This window comes from Maniola jurtina, chromosome 3, assembly GCF_905333055.1.
Source record: "Maniola jurtina chromosome 3, ilManJurt1.1, whole genome shotgun sequence".
NCBI classification, from domain to species: domain Eukaryota; kingdom Metazoa; phylum Arthropoda; class Insecta; order Lepidoptera; family Nymphalidae; genus Maniola; species Maniola jurtina.
Genome location: NC_060031.1, coordinates 11,321,813 through 11,338,148, shown reverse-complemented (window position 1 = coordinate 11,338,148; position 16,336 = coordinate 11,321,813). Strand labels below are relative to the sequence as shown.

The following is a 16,336-nucleotide window of genomic DNA, read 5'->3' as shown; positions in this document are numbered from 1 at the left end:
AACCATAGATATTTTTTTCTTTTTCGTCTCGCTTTACAAAGATTAGCCAACACAGACCACGAAAGAAGTTCAATATAATAGGTCTGTGCGTTCAAAAACGAATGGAATTCAGGGGGCCTATCGGCTAAAAATATATCAATCATTAAAGGACAGCATCAATGTCAAAACATGGTTTTTGGCCAATCCCATTGGTTTTTGGCCAATCCCATTGGCTAAAAACGATGTTTTGACATTGATGCTGTCCTTTAATGATTGATATATTTTTAGCCGATAGGCCCCCAGGGGTGTTTTTGAATTTGAATTGCGATTTGAGACACACTGTTCTAAACTTTGGTCAACATAATATTGAAAAATATCTCAATGCTTGATGTAATGCTGCAATGTAATATGACTGTGGTGAAATGGATTTCACTTACACGTGCACTAATAGATATTCAGATAAAAATGATAAGACCGTTAAATAGATAGGTACTTACCTAAAATTGTGAATCACGTTGCCAGACACAGACAGAAATTCAAGATCAAAGACAGGATGATGGATCTTGGCCCGAGTTTAAAGTCTAGTTTCTGATTAGGTATTAATTATTTGGGATATAATTCGCTGATGCGTCTTAGATGCGTCTTTTCATTCGATTTAATAAATTGCTGGCATGTTTTTCTGATTAATTATGATTTATCTCTTCAGTCACTAGTTGGCCGCAATTCTCTCCTCTATTATTCGGCTCTACCGCCAACAATTAACAATGACATAGTAGCAACAATAGCAAAGCAATAGCCAGTATTATTTGATGCTGATTTCAAATAATTTTAATTGCATTTCCTTTTTTTCATAATCATTAAGTGATTTTAAAATACTAGTAAATATTTTTATTCTATGCATTGTGGTGACCTTCTTGGTACCACTTCTTGGACGTTTAGGTTTTATAAGTTGGAGGTTGTGAGTTCAATTATTCCTTGCAGGGGCAAATTCGTAATCTGTAGTTTCTAAATTTTGACACTGGCTACGATCGTGGCTACCACCACTCTATCAACAAAGGTATGCCACCAAGGGGTACGATATATACGAGGGCTTTCATCATCTTAGACTGCATCGTCACTCACAACCAGGTAAGATCGCTGTCAATAGCTCACTTGTCATCAAATAAAAGAAATAACAGTTGCTAATTTTTTTTCTTCACTTTATTTTGGAGGTGTGATGGCAATCAAACCATTAACTGTTAAAAAACTTGTTACATAAATAGTTTCCACGTAGATAGGATTAAATTAAAAGGGAGGAACAAGGACAGTTTTTCCCTAAAATGTTTTAATAGGCAATCAAATCCATCAATTCATCATTCACATAAAAACTACATATAATTTCATACAGAAATACAGGTTAAATATATTTTCTCTTATATCTAAACTACAATCATTTTTCGTGGTAATATTTTTTTTTACATTTTTTCCCATAGTAGGTATGCAATAAATATAATAACTTCATATAAATAGTACACAGCTAACTACGATCTCTATTGTTTCTGCTAGTCTGTAAATATTATTTTATCTCATTTATCTGATTAATTTTTATCAGGTATACCGTTTTCGGGATATGATTCGGCATAGCCTTTGTTTATTTTAGTTTTTTCCTCTTTGATTAGCTGCTAAGTCCATATATTTTTTATTTCTTACAAAAATAACAGCAAATATGTAGATGCTTAAGAAATACGTACCTACGTAGGTAAAAGATATCTTATAGATTTAAAATTAGAGTTCATTTTACAAACAGACCTATGTATAGATCGTATATCTATTCCATTAATAATAACAAATTGATAAGTAAACAATAATAATACATGTAACAGTTATAATAATGTATTCCTTTAATGACTAGTTTGAATCTACAGTAGAAGCGCATTGTACACAAAAACGTATTCCTTGATATATTTCTAGGTATCTAGTATGGCCTAAGGAATACATCATTTTGTTTTAAATTTAGCATTGAATTTTGCTTTAATTGCAATCATATCAATGGCTAAAAATAATCTACTGAAGTAACAATAGTCCAGTAAGATAATTTAACTTGTAGATCAAAACTACATAAGTCGTTTTCTGACATATTTTGATAAATTGACTAGAATGATCCCTAAATATTATTTTGTTATTTTCATGGTCAGTATGATAATAGTACCTATATAGATAGTAGACTGAAATTTCGTATGAAAATATTTTATTTCTGTAGGGCTTTAGAAACATCATGTAAATAATTTACTTTTAGGATAACCTAATAGATTTCACAAAACAGCATTAATTAATTATTAATACATTGTAATAAGCATTAAAGTACCTAGTTTCGCTGTTTTTTTGCGTATATCAGCAAAGTATAACAATAGAATATAATGTTTTGTGAATAAAAAATTGTAGCTTAAAGCGAAATACACATAAGTAAGTACAAAAATTCGATAAATTATTATTTTGCCCAAGTTGAGAACCTTCAGACCTATAAAAGCTTTAATAAGTTAGTTTGTACATGTTCTAGTTTATCTTATGCCAACAATAGTTTTTATTGGAACATTTTAAATTTTAATCGACGCTTTTACCACTGAGCTATTGTAACTATTAAAAAAATCTACAGTAAATGAAATTAACTGATTAGGTAAGTAGGTATAATAAAATTATAAGTAGGTATGATTCTCAACCTGGAACATGTAAAAATATGAGAACGACAATAATATTTTGATTAATTTAACGTACTTTTTAATTAGAGTCCGGCCCTAGTTAGTCTTTTCCAATAACGAGTACAAAATTATGATACCTAGAATAACTTATTTTAAATAAATGTGTGCAGTTCTTATGATTAAAAATGAATAAGAGAAGCAACGGGTAATTTTTTTTATACGTATATTTTTTTACTTGCGAAAGTAGTTTTTACTAGAGCCGGCGCTAATTTTGTCTAAGTAACTAGGTCGTGTCTGCGAAAGCGGTGCGTTTAATTTGGTTTCTCTTTTTCAGTCCCTTCTTTTTCCTTTTCTTTCTCCTTTTCTTTTTCCTTTTTCTCTTGCAGTTGTTGTAAATGCGCGGGTAAAGCTTTCAGGATTGCGTGTACCTTTTTAAAAATTTTACCAATTTTAATTTCACATTTATTGAGTTTATACAACAGTAACAATTTTATGTAAATTCAATAGTTTTTACAAAGCTATACCTATACAATCAATTTTACAAAGCTTATAGAAGAGAATAACAAAAGCACATTAAAGGTAACAAAATAGAAATGCTTTTATACTTACACGACTGTGTGTCACAGTCGTGAAATGATGTCAAATTTTTTCGTTGTTAAATTAAAAAAAAAATGATTATACCATAGACGTTGCTCGCTTCGTCCGCGTGAATTTATGATTAAAAAAAACTAGTCTATACCCATCTCCAAGAAGCTATCCGAGCTAAATAGGTCCGATAAAAAGTTGTCCATGTCAATTTAACACGGACGCAAGCTACCTCGGTACCAAATTTCATAGAAATCGGTTGAGCGGATGGGTCTTTAGGAATCCCGTGGTAATTCTTTGATTTTCCAGGATAAAAAGTAGCTTATGGCCGTCCCCGGGATATAAGCTATAATATATAACTCTGTACCAAATTTTGTCAGAATCAGTTAAACTGATGGGCCATGAAAGAGTAGCAGACAGAACAGACATTTCGCATTATAATATTAGTACAGTAGGTACCTAGGTACCAACTACCATTTTCATAAATTCGTTTACCAGATACTCATGGGCCCTAGGCGGTTTGGCTTTGTTGGGGCAACTTAGGGCCGTACAATGATAGTAGGTACTGTATGGATATATAAAGTGGTGAAGTAGATAAATACCTCCTCAGCGACAGCCATGAGGACAAATTCGAACTGTTGTTTGGTAGCGACGGTGCGCGGTCGTTGGTCGCGGATGTGCTCCAGGGTAGCCGCGATGTCAATCTCTTTAGCACCTTTGGCCATACGGTTCAACACCATGTCGATTAGGCAGTACGTGCCTGTGCGGCCGGCGCCATCACTGAAATGCACAATAACATTTTGAGATATCTAGTACAGTCAGCAACAAGTTTGCACCCGCCAGTACAAACGCCTATGGACGGGTCCAAACCTAGCTTTGTTGCTGACTGTATACCTATCTACTACCTAATGGAAACTTTTTGAAGCCCTAAGCTTAAGTAAGTAGACTTACGACCGAATATTCAATAAGTACTACATTGAACTAATAATAAGTACTATAGGAACCTACATAAATAAAATAAAATTGTATTTAGTAAAAAGATTACATGATCAATTTTATTCGTGTAAGGTCGTCGCCCACTTGTTCGGTTTGGACTTTGGTCCCCGCAGGGACCATAAATATTACCTACATCTTGTTTTGAACTTTTCGATGGCTTTCATTTCATAATTTATAAATTCTTGCCATCTAAAGAGGATTTCGACCGTAGCAGCTTGACTATAAATGTACATTGATGTTATAAACTAGGTAGCTAGAACAAAAAAATTGTTGGTGGGAGAATTCAGACGAGGCCGATGTTTTTTTGTTTGTTATGTGAGAAGTGGGGCTTGTTTGTTAGTAAAATCAGTACCTAGCAACTGTTTTTGCTAATATAAAATAATTGATATAGACTATAGAGATTTAACAAAACCCTACCATTGAACATAACTGAAGAATCTTACCTGCAATGGACAACTATTGGGCAAGATCTTCCACGGTACGATTTATTCACTTTTCTGCAACGAAAAAATAAAGTTTTTTTACTTGAGTTTAATTTATCTTTTTCTCATTTGATATAAGTAGTAGTAACCAAATGTACCAAATAGTAATATCATGAACGTATTGACACGTATTAACTTCACACATAATATCACTTCGTCGGCTTCGTCGTCGGGAACCGATACACTTGCAATGATGGATATAGTTTATTTCCCTTGTAGGAATTTCCACACGCTACTGTTTCGGGTGGTTTGTATTCAGAATATATCTGCGATGATTGATGTCGTCTACCCAACTGGTGGAACTGGAGCGTCTGCTACGTTACTTTTTCTGGTGTAAAATTGGCATCCTAACACGTTGAACCCCCAACGTCTATTGGTTTTTGAACAATGTACCCCACCCATGCCATATAAATAATTGCAGCTCGCTAGCTTAAAATGTACATTTGTACCTCCTAAATTCAAGCAAAGCCTTAGTAGAAGATGGCACTCCGTTCTCTGGCCAGGATAAGAAGTGGAATTGAGTAACAGTTCGGGTTTCGCCTGTGCGTTGGTTCTTCAGGTAGAAGCTGCGTACCAAGTAGTCGTCACACCAGATGTGCTCGCTGACTAAATGCACCTGAAATAATAAAATATCCAATTAGATAACTATTATAACCTTTATGCATCTATTTTTAGACAAGTATTTTTGACGATGTAGTTCTTTTTCATTTGAAAGAGTCGTCTAGTTGGTCTCCTTTGAGTGAAATAAATATCTTATGAAGAATAATTTTCGAAAGTGGAGGAGAGAATCGACGGGTGACAGATGAATCACAATCAGTTATAAGCTGAACACGCAAGTCATTGTCAACCGCTGAGTTTCTTGAGGGTTCTTCTCGGTTGAACATTCTGAACCTATAAACCTGATAATGCTCTTCTATGCTATTCTATATCAGTTGTTTTTTTTTTCAAAAGCGATTTCATACGTCATCATACCAATCGTTTTCAGGTATATGTATAGCCATTTCTACCTTATATGTATAGCCATCTGTCTATCATCTTTAGGATTTTTTAGAGTAAATACCTCATAGATATGGTACAGCTCAGATCCTTCTTCAGGCCAATATCTGTGGCAAAGTTGTTGGCCGTTCTCAGTGAGACGAGTAAGCATGACCATCACGACACTGCCTTGTTCCCAGACCATTTGCCAGAAGTCAGGTGCGGTGTGAGCGAGGGGACCAGCAGCGGCGATGTACGCAGGGTTACGTGGATCGTGGTCGGTCTAATGAAAAAATATTACAGAATAATATGCGATTAAATTAATATCAAAATTTCAAAGGTTTTCAAAAAGATTGAACTACCAACTAGGTACCTATACCTACCAACTGGCTTTTTGATTTTTCTCACTTCTTAAAAGACAACTTTCCTATTCAATGGTAAATTGTAGATTTTAGAAGACATTTTACTCATTCCAAATTGCATGTTACCTACGGTTACAATTTATATGTCGTAGAACTTCATACTAACTACTTACAAGTGATTATAACTTACGATCGTAGAAGCATTTATATAATCAGATCCGAGATGATTGGACAGCGTATTAAGTGTGACCCTGGAGTGGTCATAGGGCAATAAGTCAGCATAGCGATTTTTCCCATTATTCTCTGGCTTCAAAGCAGCAGCCGTAGCACAAGGTTCAGCTTCATACGCGCACAAAGCCCGCCATTCCTGCTCAAGGCGATCCTTGTTGCGAAGATGGTCTTCCATGTAAGCCTAACAATGAAATGAAGTTAACGATAGAAATTTACAAGAAAAGGCAATGTTGTCAACGTATTCGATTTTACATACCAAAACCATGTGCCCAGTTGATATGTCCATGTTGGTAAGGGCTGGCTCTTCACTCCTGTTATCAATCAATATTCATTTAATCGAAACAGCATACTTAATAATTAGATACATATTAAAGTAGATATAGATACAAATATTGTGTAGCGATTTGCTATTTTTGATAATGTCCGTAGGTTACTATGTAGCAGGAATAGGAGTGACATTTCTTTCTTAGGATCAACCCTCAAACTATTTTTAACGAGAATCTATAATAAATAATTATTGTTTAGTTCTGCGAGGGATGATTCGCTAACTCAGTGACCAACGATAAATGATAGCTTAGGTGGCGATCATTATGTTTATGTTTAATTTATTGGAGGTTTTTTTAATGAAAAATCATTTTAATAGGTTGAGTGAAGCAGTAATGTAAAGTCAAATGAGCTCGGCAGCTATCATTCATCGTCGAACACTGAGTTAGCCTATCAGCATGCTGCTATCTAAAAGAAAAAGAAAGAGAAATGCTTCTTGAAGAGAAAATTAATCTCAAATAAAATTTTACCCCCGTTACTCAAAAGAACGAAATACCTACTAGTTTTTATTAGAACTCACCATGATGAGGTGCTGGAGCGTGTTGATGGAGAGTTTCCATCAGGTTCTCGGGAGAGCGACGTGATTCGTTGCGAGGGCTCAGCTGGGTGCGGAGCAACTGCTGCGGTCTGCTGACCCGTCCATTTGCCCGACATTCGGGCACGACAAAGTTCCTAATTATTCATGTCATTTTACATTTTTTAATTGAAACTTAACCGATTGTAATTCAGACCTTTGAACTTTTGCACCCATATTTTTATCACTATCCAAATAACGACCTTCGTCAATCATTAGTATCGTTTCAAGGAAAAAGTTTAACTTCGGCAGTTGCCGTATAAATTCCAAAAAATAAATACCTGATAATCTCTGGTGGCTTCAGCATCTATCTCAGCAGCTGAAGCAAGCCCTTGCATCTTCCTTTTGGAGCCCATAATGTCATGTCTCAGCATTACTGCCACGATCACTGCGCCCACGATCAGTACAGACATGCTCCCAATAAGGGCAAAAAGAACGGGCATTGACAACCCGAAGAATCTAGGTTCTTGTACGATTGGGTGACTTATGACGGGATGCTTACTCTGAAAATAACGACGAGTTATTATAAATTCATAATACGAACTTAAACAAAAATTTGAGTTCTCACCCGGTCTCCAATACCAATAGTGTCAATTTGTGCTCCTGTTTCTACTCGAACTTGGTCTTTAATAGCATCTGGAATATACACACATACTCATGTTAAGATTTTAATTAAGTCCGATTTAATCAATGTGGCATAGTTTAATATTACCTATTCTTTTTCCAACTTCCGCAGCATCGTATCCCTTACTATTTTTTTCCACTTTAAAAGTTACTTCGTAAGGATCGACCCTGGAACAAAATTTTGTGGTAAAAATATTCTTAAAATATCAAATACATGCAGCCAAAAACGAACAACAGTGAAGAAAATTACCGAGGGTTGGTAAAAGTATCTTTCTCTAAGCCCAGCATCTGTTCAAGTCTTTCGATGAAAGACAAGCCCTTTGCCCAGTCAGTAAGGAACCTGGGGCAAAATAACAGCATTTTAGGCAAGCGATATCAAAAGCTTAGTCGACAGTTAGGTACAAAATTTTATGTGACAAACAATATACCTATTATGGAAAGTGACGAAAGCGAACGACGGGTCATAATTAAAATCGTTGTGGTTATGATTTGGCTTGTTTAGATGCTGTTGATTTGTCGATTTTTGTGCTGAAAAGGTAAAAAATAACTAGAATTATAATTAAAATTAGCTAAGCACATTTATACAAACGACAGAAAAGTCATGCATGTTTAGCTGTTCCTGTTGAATATCAGGACAAGACCTCTTTAAAATAGCGAAGTGGGTTCGTGAAAATATAATAAGTTACATTGTTACCAATACTAAAATATGGTAACATTTTTTGTAACATTTTAACAAATTATCTTAATTTATGCATTAAAATGTGTAAGTAGACATTTCCAATATTTGAAATTATTTTTTGGTATATTTAAATTTTAGACGTGTTATGCGTTTCAATATTTAGGATATCAATATTAACGAATATGTAAATCATAAGACAGATACTTGAAATAATATTATAATAAAAGAAAAAACACGTAATAAGAAAAGGAGATCAATAGAGTCTCATGCGTATCGTGTTATATAAAAAGTGTGCGGCATAGGGAACACTTAGTGCAGACATTCTAGGTACGACGTGGCAGTGCAATTTAGAAAATCAAAAGGAATGTTCATTTGACGCAAATCCAGCTCAAATTGGAATCTATTATAGGGCACATCGAGAGTCTAAAACAGATAGTTCAGGCCGCCGTGACACTAACCTGTCACTGATTTATTGTTGTATAATATCATTAACGTTTTTGCGTCCAGGCGCGGCCCAGGCTTTTTAACATCGTCTCTTTCCCTACGTTTAAAGCCCCATTCTCTATTAAGTAAATCTTGAAAATCTTCCGATAAATAAAAATTTGTATTTTCACCTGAAACATTGTCAGCATTTGTAACAGTTTCAGTATAATTGGAATTACTTTCCCGGACAGAGCTACTCGGATCAAGTGTCTAAGTTTTCAGGTGATTAGGAAAAAGAAATAACTAAAATATCATAAAAATAAAACATATTTAACATATTATAAAGCTGTTTATACTCGTATTCGTCAGCAAGTTTGGGCTTTCTTAGAGCGATACAGTTCTAATATTGTGCTTATAAGAAAATAAAATTAAAAAAATTAAAAACAAATTAAGGTTGTTTTAGATGGATTTGGGTTAGCGTACCTTGAAGTTCATCGGGTTTCAAAGGACCACCTTCAGCATACATATTTTCCTTGGCATTTAATCTAGCTGCGGTTATTTCACGCCAATAGTTCATCAAATACTCCATATATTTAGGATTTCGTAGTTTAGTATTAGAATCTGTAATATCACATCAAATATAAGTAAATAAAATACGATAACAATGTTAAATTAAATACATTATTTAACCTTTTCCATGATAAGAATCTAGTTCGCCACTGCCAGCATCAATAGGGAACTCATCAGCACCGTCCTCCTCATAGTAAACTCTAGGTTCTTGAATATCACCTGGATTTTCATATTCGAACGGAAAATTCTTTTCAGCGAAGCTTTGTTTGTATTTTTCCAAAGCATTTGATCGTACTTCAGCATCTAAAGGTGAGAATTGATTACTAACAAGGTATTCTGCCGTGTTTGGTTGAAGCTTGGTCTTAAACTGTCTAAAATGGGCTCCCAGGCGTTCTTCGTCTTTGAAATCATTATCACTACTAGGTCTTTCTATCTTCGTCTCTGCTAGAGACTTTTTCTCTTTATCTACAAACTCATTAGGAACTGAACCTCTAGCATTTTGGTCTCTTGCCAATTCTTCAGCTTGGATGCGTTCTCTAAAGCCTTCAAAAGGCATGATGACCGGTGATTCTTCTATTCCCGTCATTAACATTAAATCTCGTAGTTTATCACTTGGGGTATCTTCCGATTCCAAATCTTCAGTGACGATTGGCACTTGTCCTGTTAAATAAAGATTTAAACATTGTTTGTTAATAGAATAACATGAACTTACCTTTTAATTGAAAGTTTTTAAAATACCTTGCGTTAAATATGTTGATGGGTCTTCATCTGGTGTAAAAGGAGGATTGTATACCTCATTTGCATAGTCTGAGTCTGCTAACTGTGAGTTTGGCATGAATCGTACGTAGGCTGTCTCATCAGGTTCAATCTTAAATGCAAATAACTCATTTAATATGAAATTGTTATTCGCAATAGATATAAAATATATGAATAAATATTTGAATACATATTTGAATTGCTGCGATAGCCCAGTAGTTAAGACGTCCGCCTTCCATTTGGGAAGTCGAGGTTCAATGCCAGGCACGCACCTCCAACTTTTCGGAGGTAGTGCGTTTTAAGCAATTAAATATCACGTGCTAAAAAATCGTGAGGAAATCTGGTGAAGGAAAAAAATCGTGAGGAAATCTGAACATCACATGATGAATAAATATTACTTAATACTTACCTCAAGGTTTTCTTCGCTGTCACCTGGAGGTGCAGTATTTAGCTTTGGATCAGTGAAATGGTCACACAATTTTGAGTTCACATTCGCTGGATTCCTGGCAAATAAATTGTATTTATATAAAAAATAAAGTTTCTTTGTTTGTTTGTCCCTTAAGTGTTCCTATACCGTTAGTTGGATTTCGATGAAAAGTACAGTTTTGTGGGGTTTCTAAACAATAGGTGGTACGCGAGTGCATTGTAGTGGCGCTCCAAAATCAATGATTGTAACGCATTATGTTACATATAAACATATTAAACATTTTGATGACTTAAATTTGGAATTTTTTGCTAAACCTCATCATTATGATATATCATAATAACACATATAGGATAGAATATACAGATAGAGAATTTAAGTGGTCAGATCACGATCATAATTCTTAGTAGAATCTTTATATTTTCTGGCATAACTTGGAACTCATGAGGGATAATTGCCAATTTTCAGCAATGAAAAGAAGTGACAAATAACTCACAGGTTTCGACGGAGTGCGTACAGCATGCTTTGGAGCACGCACTGCGTATACGCATGCTCCCAGCGGTAGCCCCGTGTCGCCAGCTGCTGAAGTTCCCTTTCAAACCATTGCAGCTGGGACGAGCTCATATCATATCTGTTCAAACAAGATGAGAATTCACTGAAACTGCTAGCTGTTAAAAGCTACATCTATATCCTACCGTTAACGGTTGAGAGTACTAAATTCAGGTTTCTGTGCTCCGACTTTATTGTATCTATAACTACACTAGGTAGACGAGTGCCTCTTCTCAACAAAGTAGTTGACCGCAACAGTTAAATAAGCTCACCCTAATTGTCTTTGAATGGCATTCAATTCGAAACATTAATCTGATGCTTGGACTGACTGTGAGTTCGACAACAAATAAAAGAGGGAACCAAATCTCGCCATTAGGCCACGTGATCGTTATGAAGAAGTGAAGTAATGGTTTGAATTATTATATGTAAACTATTTGTCTACTTACTGGTAAAGGGCCCCGTCTTCAGGGTCGCTGTCGTAGACGGGTATGCATTTTCCAAATGCAAAGTCTAAAAAATAAGTAGTCGTTATGGAAATCTTACTTTGATTACATCAAAATAACTTTATGTTTATTCTTTTTGAGGCTTTATTTCACTTACCATCATAGCACCACTCCACTCCCTCTATGCAGAGAGACGAGCTAAACAAGCATCCTGCAGAAAAAAAAACAACATGAAAATCCCGAAAAGCTCACTATACTTTTCAAAATTATACCTAAAATGGCGCCCGGGGGCCACTGTGCTAACAAGTGGGTTACAACCTTTGCTCACTATACTTTTTAAACTTCTACCTAAATGTATGGCGCCCGGGGGCCACTGTGTTAACAAGTGGGTTACAACCTTTACTAAAACTTCATAAATATTTTGCTGTTTTCAACAACTTAAAAAAAACTATTTTCAATTACTACTCATTTTTTTTAAGTAAGTACAAGTTATAAAACATGTAATGAAATATGTTGGTTTTCTTAATATTTTGTTTAACCGACTTTTTTATAATTATTATTACCTAATTTAGTGGGTACGTAAGTAAGGTAGGTACATAGGTGGAGACGGGGAGGTAGGTACTTAGAGTGTGGACTGATATTCGAAAAGTTTGGTCGTAGATTAATAATCCATCTATACATTTTATAGTAGGTCTTTAGTAGGTATTAGGTAACCTACTTAATTATGGCACAAATTTTAACTAGGTAAGTACCTCCATTAGTTACGGAAAGGTGAATGATGCTTACAAAATATTACTTACCTATGTTCCCATCGGCATGCGAGGGCGCCAGTGTGCAGAACAACACCAGCGCCCACAGTGCCTCCCGCCAGCACATGCGGCCCATTACATCTGAAACAAGCACTAGGCTTCTGACTTCATCACCGTCATTTCAACCCGTATGCCCCTGCGGTCCACAGTTAGATAGCTGCCTATGTAGTACCAATAAGTAAGCGCTACGACGACACCCATTTCTCAGCGTTCCATATCACGCCATTTTACCTCGGTCGGGTTAGTTAGTAATTTCTAATTACAAAAAAAAAAACCATAGGTACAGTCGAATTGAGAACCTCCTCCTTTTAAAGTCGGTCAAAAATAAGTACTTACGAGTATGTCACAGTCTAAATTAAAAATGACAACTAAAGTGCCTCTTTGCATTACCAAATTTTGAATTAAAAGAAGAATTTTTTTTTACCATTGAATTGCAAGCCGTTAATTTTAGCTTACTATCATGAGTTAATTTGGGTAAACTTGGGATGTACCGTGTAATCATAGACATGTCTAATAAAAATAAGAAACTGTAAAGCACGTCACACCGAATAGCGTGACAGCAAAAGGCTAAAGGCACGTGAGAGCAGCCGTCGCAGGACTCAGCTATCCTACGCGCGCTTTGCAATGTAACGCTTTCGTAATAAACTTGCCTAATAAGTAAATTCAAAGTCGCTATGGATATGGCTAAGTTTTCCTGAAGAATAAGGCCCGGAACGAAGAAATTCACAGGAGAACTAAAGTCATTGAGATAACCCGAACCATTGGCAAGCTGAAGTGGCCGTGGGGAAGCCATGTTTGTCGTAGAGAGGATCACCGTCGGAAGTCAGAACCGAAAAACTAGAGTAGAGACCACGGTATCAGTAACCATTTTTTTTTATTGTGTAGGCTCTAGGTATCACTAGACAAGGCTTATGTTTAACCTAGTAGACGAACGTACCTATCATGTATGTATCCTATATGGAGAAGCGCGTTGGATACCTATATGCTGGCGTGAGGCGACGCACTCGCGTACTTATACTTATCGACTAGCTATAGGAATTAATACGAATGGCTTTTGGTTTTATTAGGTACTCATTTATAGATTTTTCTATGCCACATACCTAATAAGTGGAGTAAGTCCTACTTACCTAAATCCCAATGATAATACTATTATGGCAATATGATACTTTGTATTGCTATTATTTGTCTTTGTATTTTGACCTACTCACCTAAATAAAATCTAAATAAGTACCTAAGTAATTGAATACTCCCTGACGTTCTAAGTTACCCACTAAGCCATAAAACGAAGAAGGATTTACAGCCACTTTCCACGTTTATAACACTTTTCCCACCCTCAAGCAAGCTGTATCCGTAAGATCAACAGTTGGTTGGTCAAAAGTACCTAGTTTAAAAAATATACTTAAGTTTAAATTCGATTAGGAAATCACTTTAAAAATCTATGTTTGTCTGTTCCCACTGTTCCCTCATGTCTCAAAAACTATTCAACATATCATTATAAAATTATCGTTGAAGCACAGTACATTCATAAAACTCGGACGGCGGAATACAAATTTCAATGCACATCTTTTTAAGGGTTCCCTAATATACCTAAAAAAGGAACTCTTTCATAGAATCACTGCGTTGTACCTATCTGTCTGCCAAGAAAAACTATAATCCGAAAACCCTGACTTTGTGGTTCCATCACGGAAAAATTAAAGGTTTTTTTTTCAACATAATCTCACAAGTGCACTTGAATGTAATTCAGTACCTAACGAATGAAGATAAAGTCTAAGGCTGAGCGCGCTTGCCCTAGAAAAAGTCTATTCGTTCTAAGACTTTCTATTACAGGTAGTTATTTATCAAAATGTGATAAAATTCTAGAAATACGAAGGTACAAATGGCTAGATAAAACCCGAAATGAATCATATAAAAAACCGTGATACGTAGATATATTTTGATTTTGTAAACAAATAAGGACCTAACTACTAACCATTAGGGTGCCATTAGGGTACTGGGTAGGTATCATTATAGTTATCTTTGAAAGAGAAAAAAATCAATCTAGGTACTTGTCCTTGCAGTAGATACTATTACCTACATAGTAGGTACATAAGCAGAAAAAGTAAAATCATAGGTAATCATAAAGTGAAACCACGGTGAAATTGCAGACTTAGAAACCTACCCGGCTACTTTTGAAGGCTTACAGACTCGTGCCTTTTAAGAGTTTGCAGTATTTCAGTCCAACTGTAAAATCTATTTATAACCATTGCAGTCCCGGGATAAGTTCGCAAAAATATCAATAACTTCACCAGCCTCTTATATCTCGGTTCTTTAGAATGCATGGGATAGGTACCTACCTACCAATAGATGAGTGGCGAGTAGAGACGTAGAGTCAAGCACAACCTACTTTGATCGTATGAAAAGCTAGGCAAGAAGGCAAAATGTAAGTTAACTCAACGTAGACACATGTAAATCTATAAATTGCTATGTTCGCTTCTGACGTAGGCGTTCGTGCCCTTTAGGTAGGTACATGCGGCCCACGCAAACGATCCTACTTATCTGTTTTATCTCCGTTTATGTTCCGGATATACCTACCTACATAGGAATACATCTATTGTTTAACAGTAACGATAATTCAATAAAAGTTTAATTATGTCACACCTACCCTTAACTTGATTAAGAAGATTTTCCATATCACTTCAATTCAATGCTGTTTGTTTTATCAGGATCGGCACCGCAAAATTAAGTAAATAACTTAACAAAAACGTGTCTTAATTTACAGGACATCGTTTCTTTTCGCTGTTAGGACTGAGGAGTGCATGGTGCACGCGTTTACAAACAAATAAGTAATAAAATTTTATTGATGCGACATTTGGTACAGTCTTAACACTAGACGATCTCAGGTTATATGGGTAATGGGTGTGATAAGAGTTTTGGCGTTATGGGTGCCTAAGTGTAGTTATAAGCAGGTAAGTACGCACCGTTTAGAACCGCCAACAAGTCCGGAACATTTCCGTGGTAAAATAGATCACTTGGGTCCCCCGGTAGGCACTGATACTCGGCTGAGAGCGGTCCTCGCGGAAGGATGCAAAGCCACCAGCTGTGTGGCGAGGCGGACCTGCGCACTCCGCTATATCGATCTTGTGCCCGTCCATTCACACGGTACCACTTCGCCGCCTACATAACATCACTGTCCGAGTACATGTTATACTTCAATCATCATTAGATAACGTGATATTAGAAACCGTTCTCAAAGCTTCCACACTCAAAGCACTCAGAGTTAAGAGACCCACGAATTGGATCCGTAAATACGAAAGTCCATTTGAGGAAAGCTCGTACAACCGCACCGATACGTATATCTTCGTATACCTACCTATATTTCAGGCAAATGAAATATAGGTACAGAATAGACGTACTGAAATGTATATCGGAGACACGTTTGTAATGGCGCCCAGTGGGAAGTTATCATGGAACATCGCTTTGCATACTAATGACGCTGTGGCGATAACAGCAGGAGTCAATACTTCCCTGTACCTACTACACTCTGTATAATTTCATTTATATTATTTCAAACTTTTTTGTAGTAGGGTTTATGTTGAAATTTTTTTTCAGGAACACCAATTACAGTACGTAAGGTAAGTAACCTACTATTTTGGTACCCGAATTTAGGCCACGGCAGACTATCTCCGTAGACATCATTCGTAGTCATCTGTGCGGGTTGATATTATAGTGCCCAAGACTTGTGTGCGCAAACACAGATACACTCCCTATTCCCTCACTCTCATACCTCGATGAGACGGAAATCCGACACAACCGGAGAGAGCAGGACCGTTACGTAGTCACGGGGGTTGGGAAAACTCCAGATTAAGGTACCTACCTTCCTATTTACAGTTTTCCTAT

The 16,336-nt window shown here is 36.1% G+C and overlaps 1 protein-coding gene across 7 annotated transcripts; it reads right to left on the bottom strand.

Annotated features, from left to right (window-relative positions):
- Window positions 1-1,161: 1,161 nt before the first annotated feature.
- Window positions 1,162-15,899, bottom strand: LOC123881203 (receptor-type tyrosine-protein phosphatase N2). 7 transcript variants are annotated; one of them, XM_045929876.1, is made up of 23 exons: window positions 15,418-15,899; window positions 12,452-12,541; window positions 11,809-11,862; window positions 11,655-11,718; window positions 11,156-11,290; window positions 10,645-10,738; window positions 10,218-10,347; window positions 9,600-10,142; window positions 9,393-9,530; window positions 8,945-9,100; window positions 8,236-8,335; window positions 8,058-8,147; window positions 7,896-7,975; window positions 7,752-7,819; window positions 7,465-7,686; window positions 7,130-7,281; window positions 6,542-6,596; window positions 6,245-6,466; window positions 5,778-5,975; window positions 5,167-5,333; window positions 4,679-4,732; window positions 3,842-4,019; window positions 1,162-3,082 (listed from the first exon to the last, which is right to left on the bottom strand). In XM_045929876.1, exons 2-23 carry the CDS (start codon window positions 12,534-12,536, stop codon window positions 2,966-2,968), a joined length of 3,102 nt encoding a protein of 1,033 aa, XP_045785832.1. In that variant the 5' UTR covers window positions 12,537-12,541; window positions 15,418-15,899; the 3' UTR covers window positions 1,162-2,965. The 7 variants fall into 7 exon arrangements, with proteins under 7 accessions (XP_045785832.1, XP_045785834.1, XP_045785835.1 ...); XM_045929878.1 differs by having other exon boundaries at window positions 7,130-7,239; XM_045929879.1 differs by having other exon boundaries at window positions 7,130-7,236.
- Window positions 15,900-16,336: the final 437 nt, after the last annotated feature.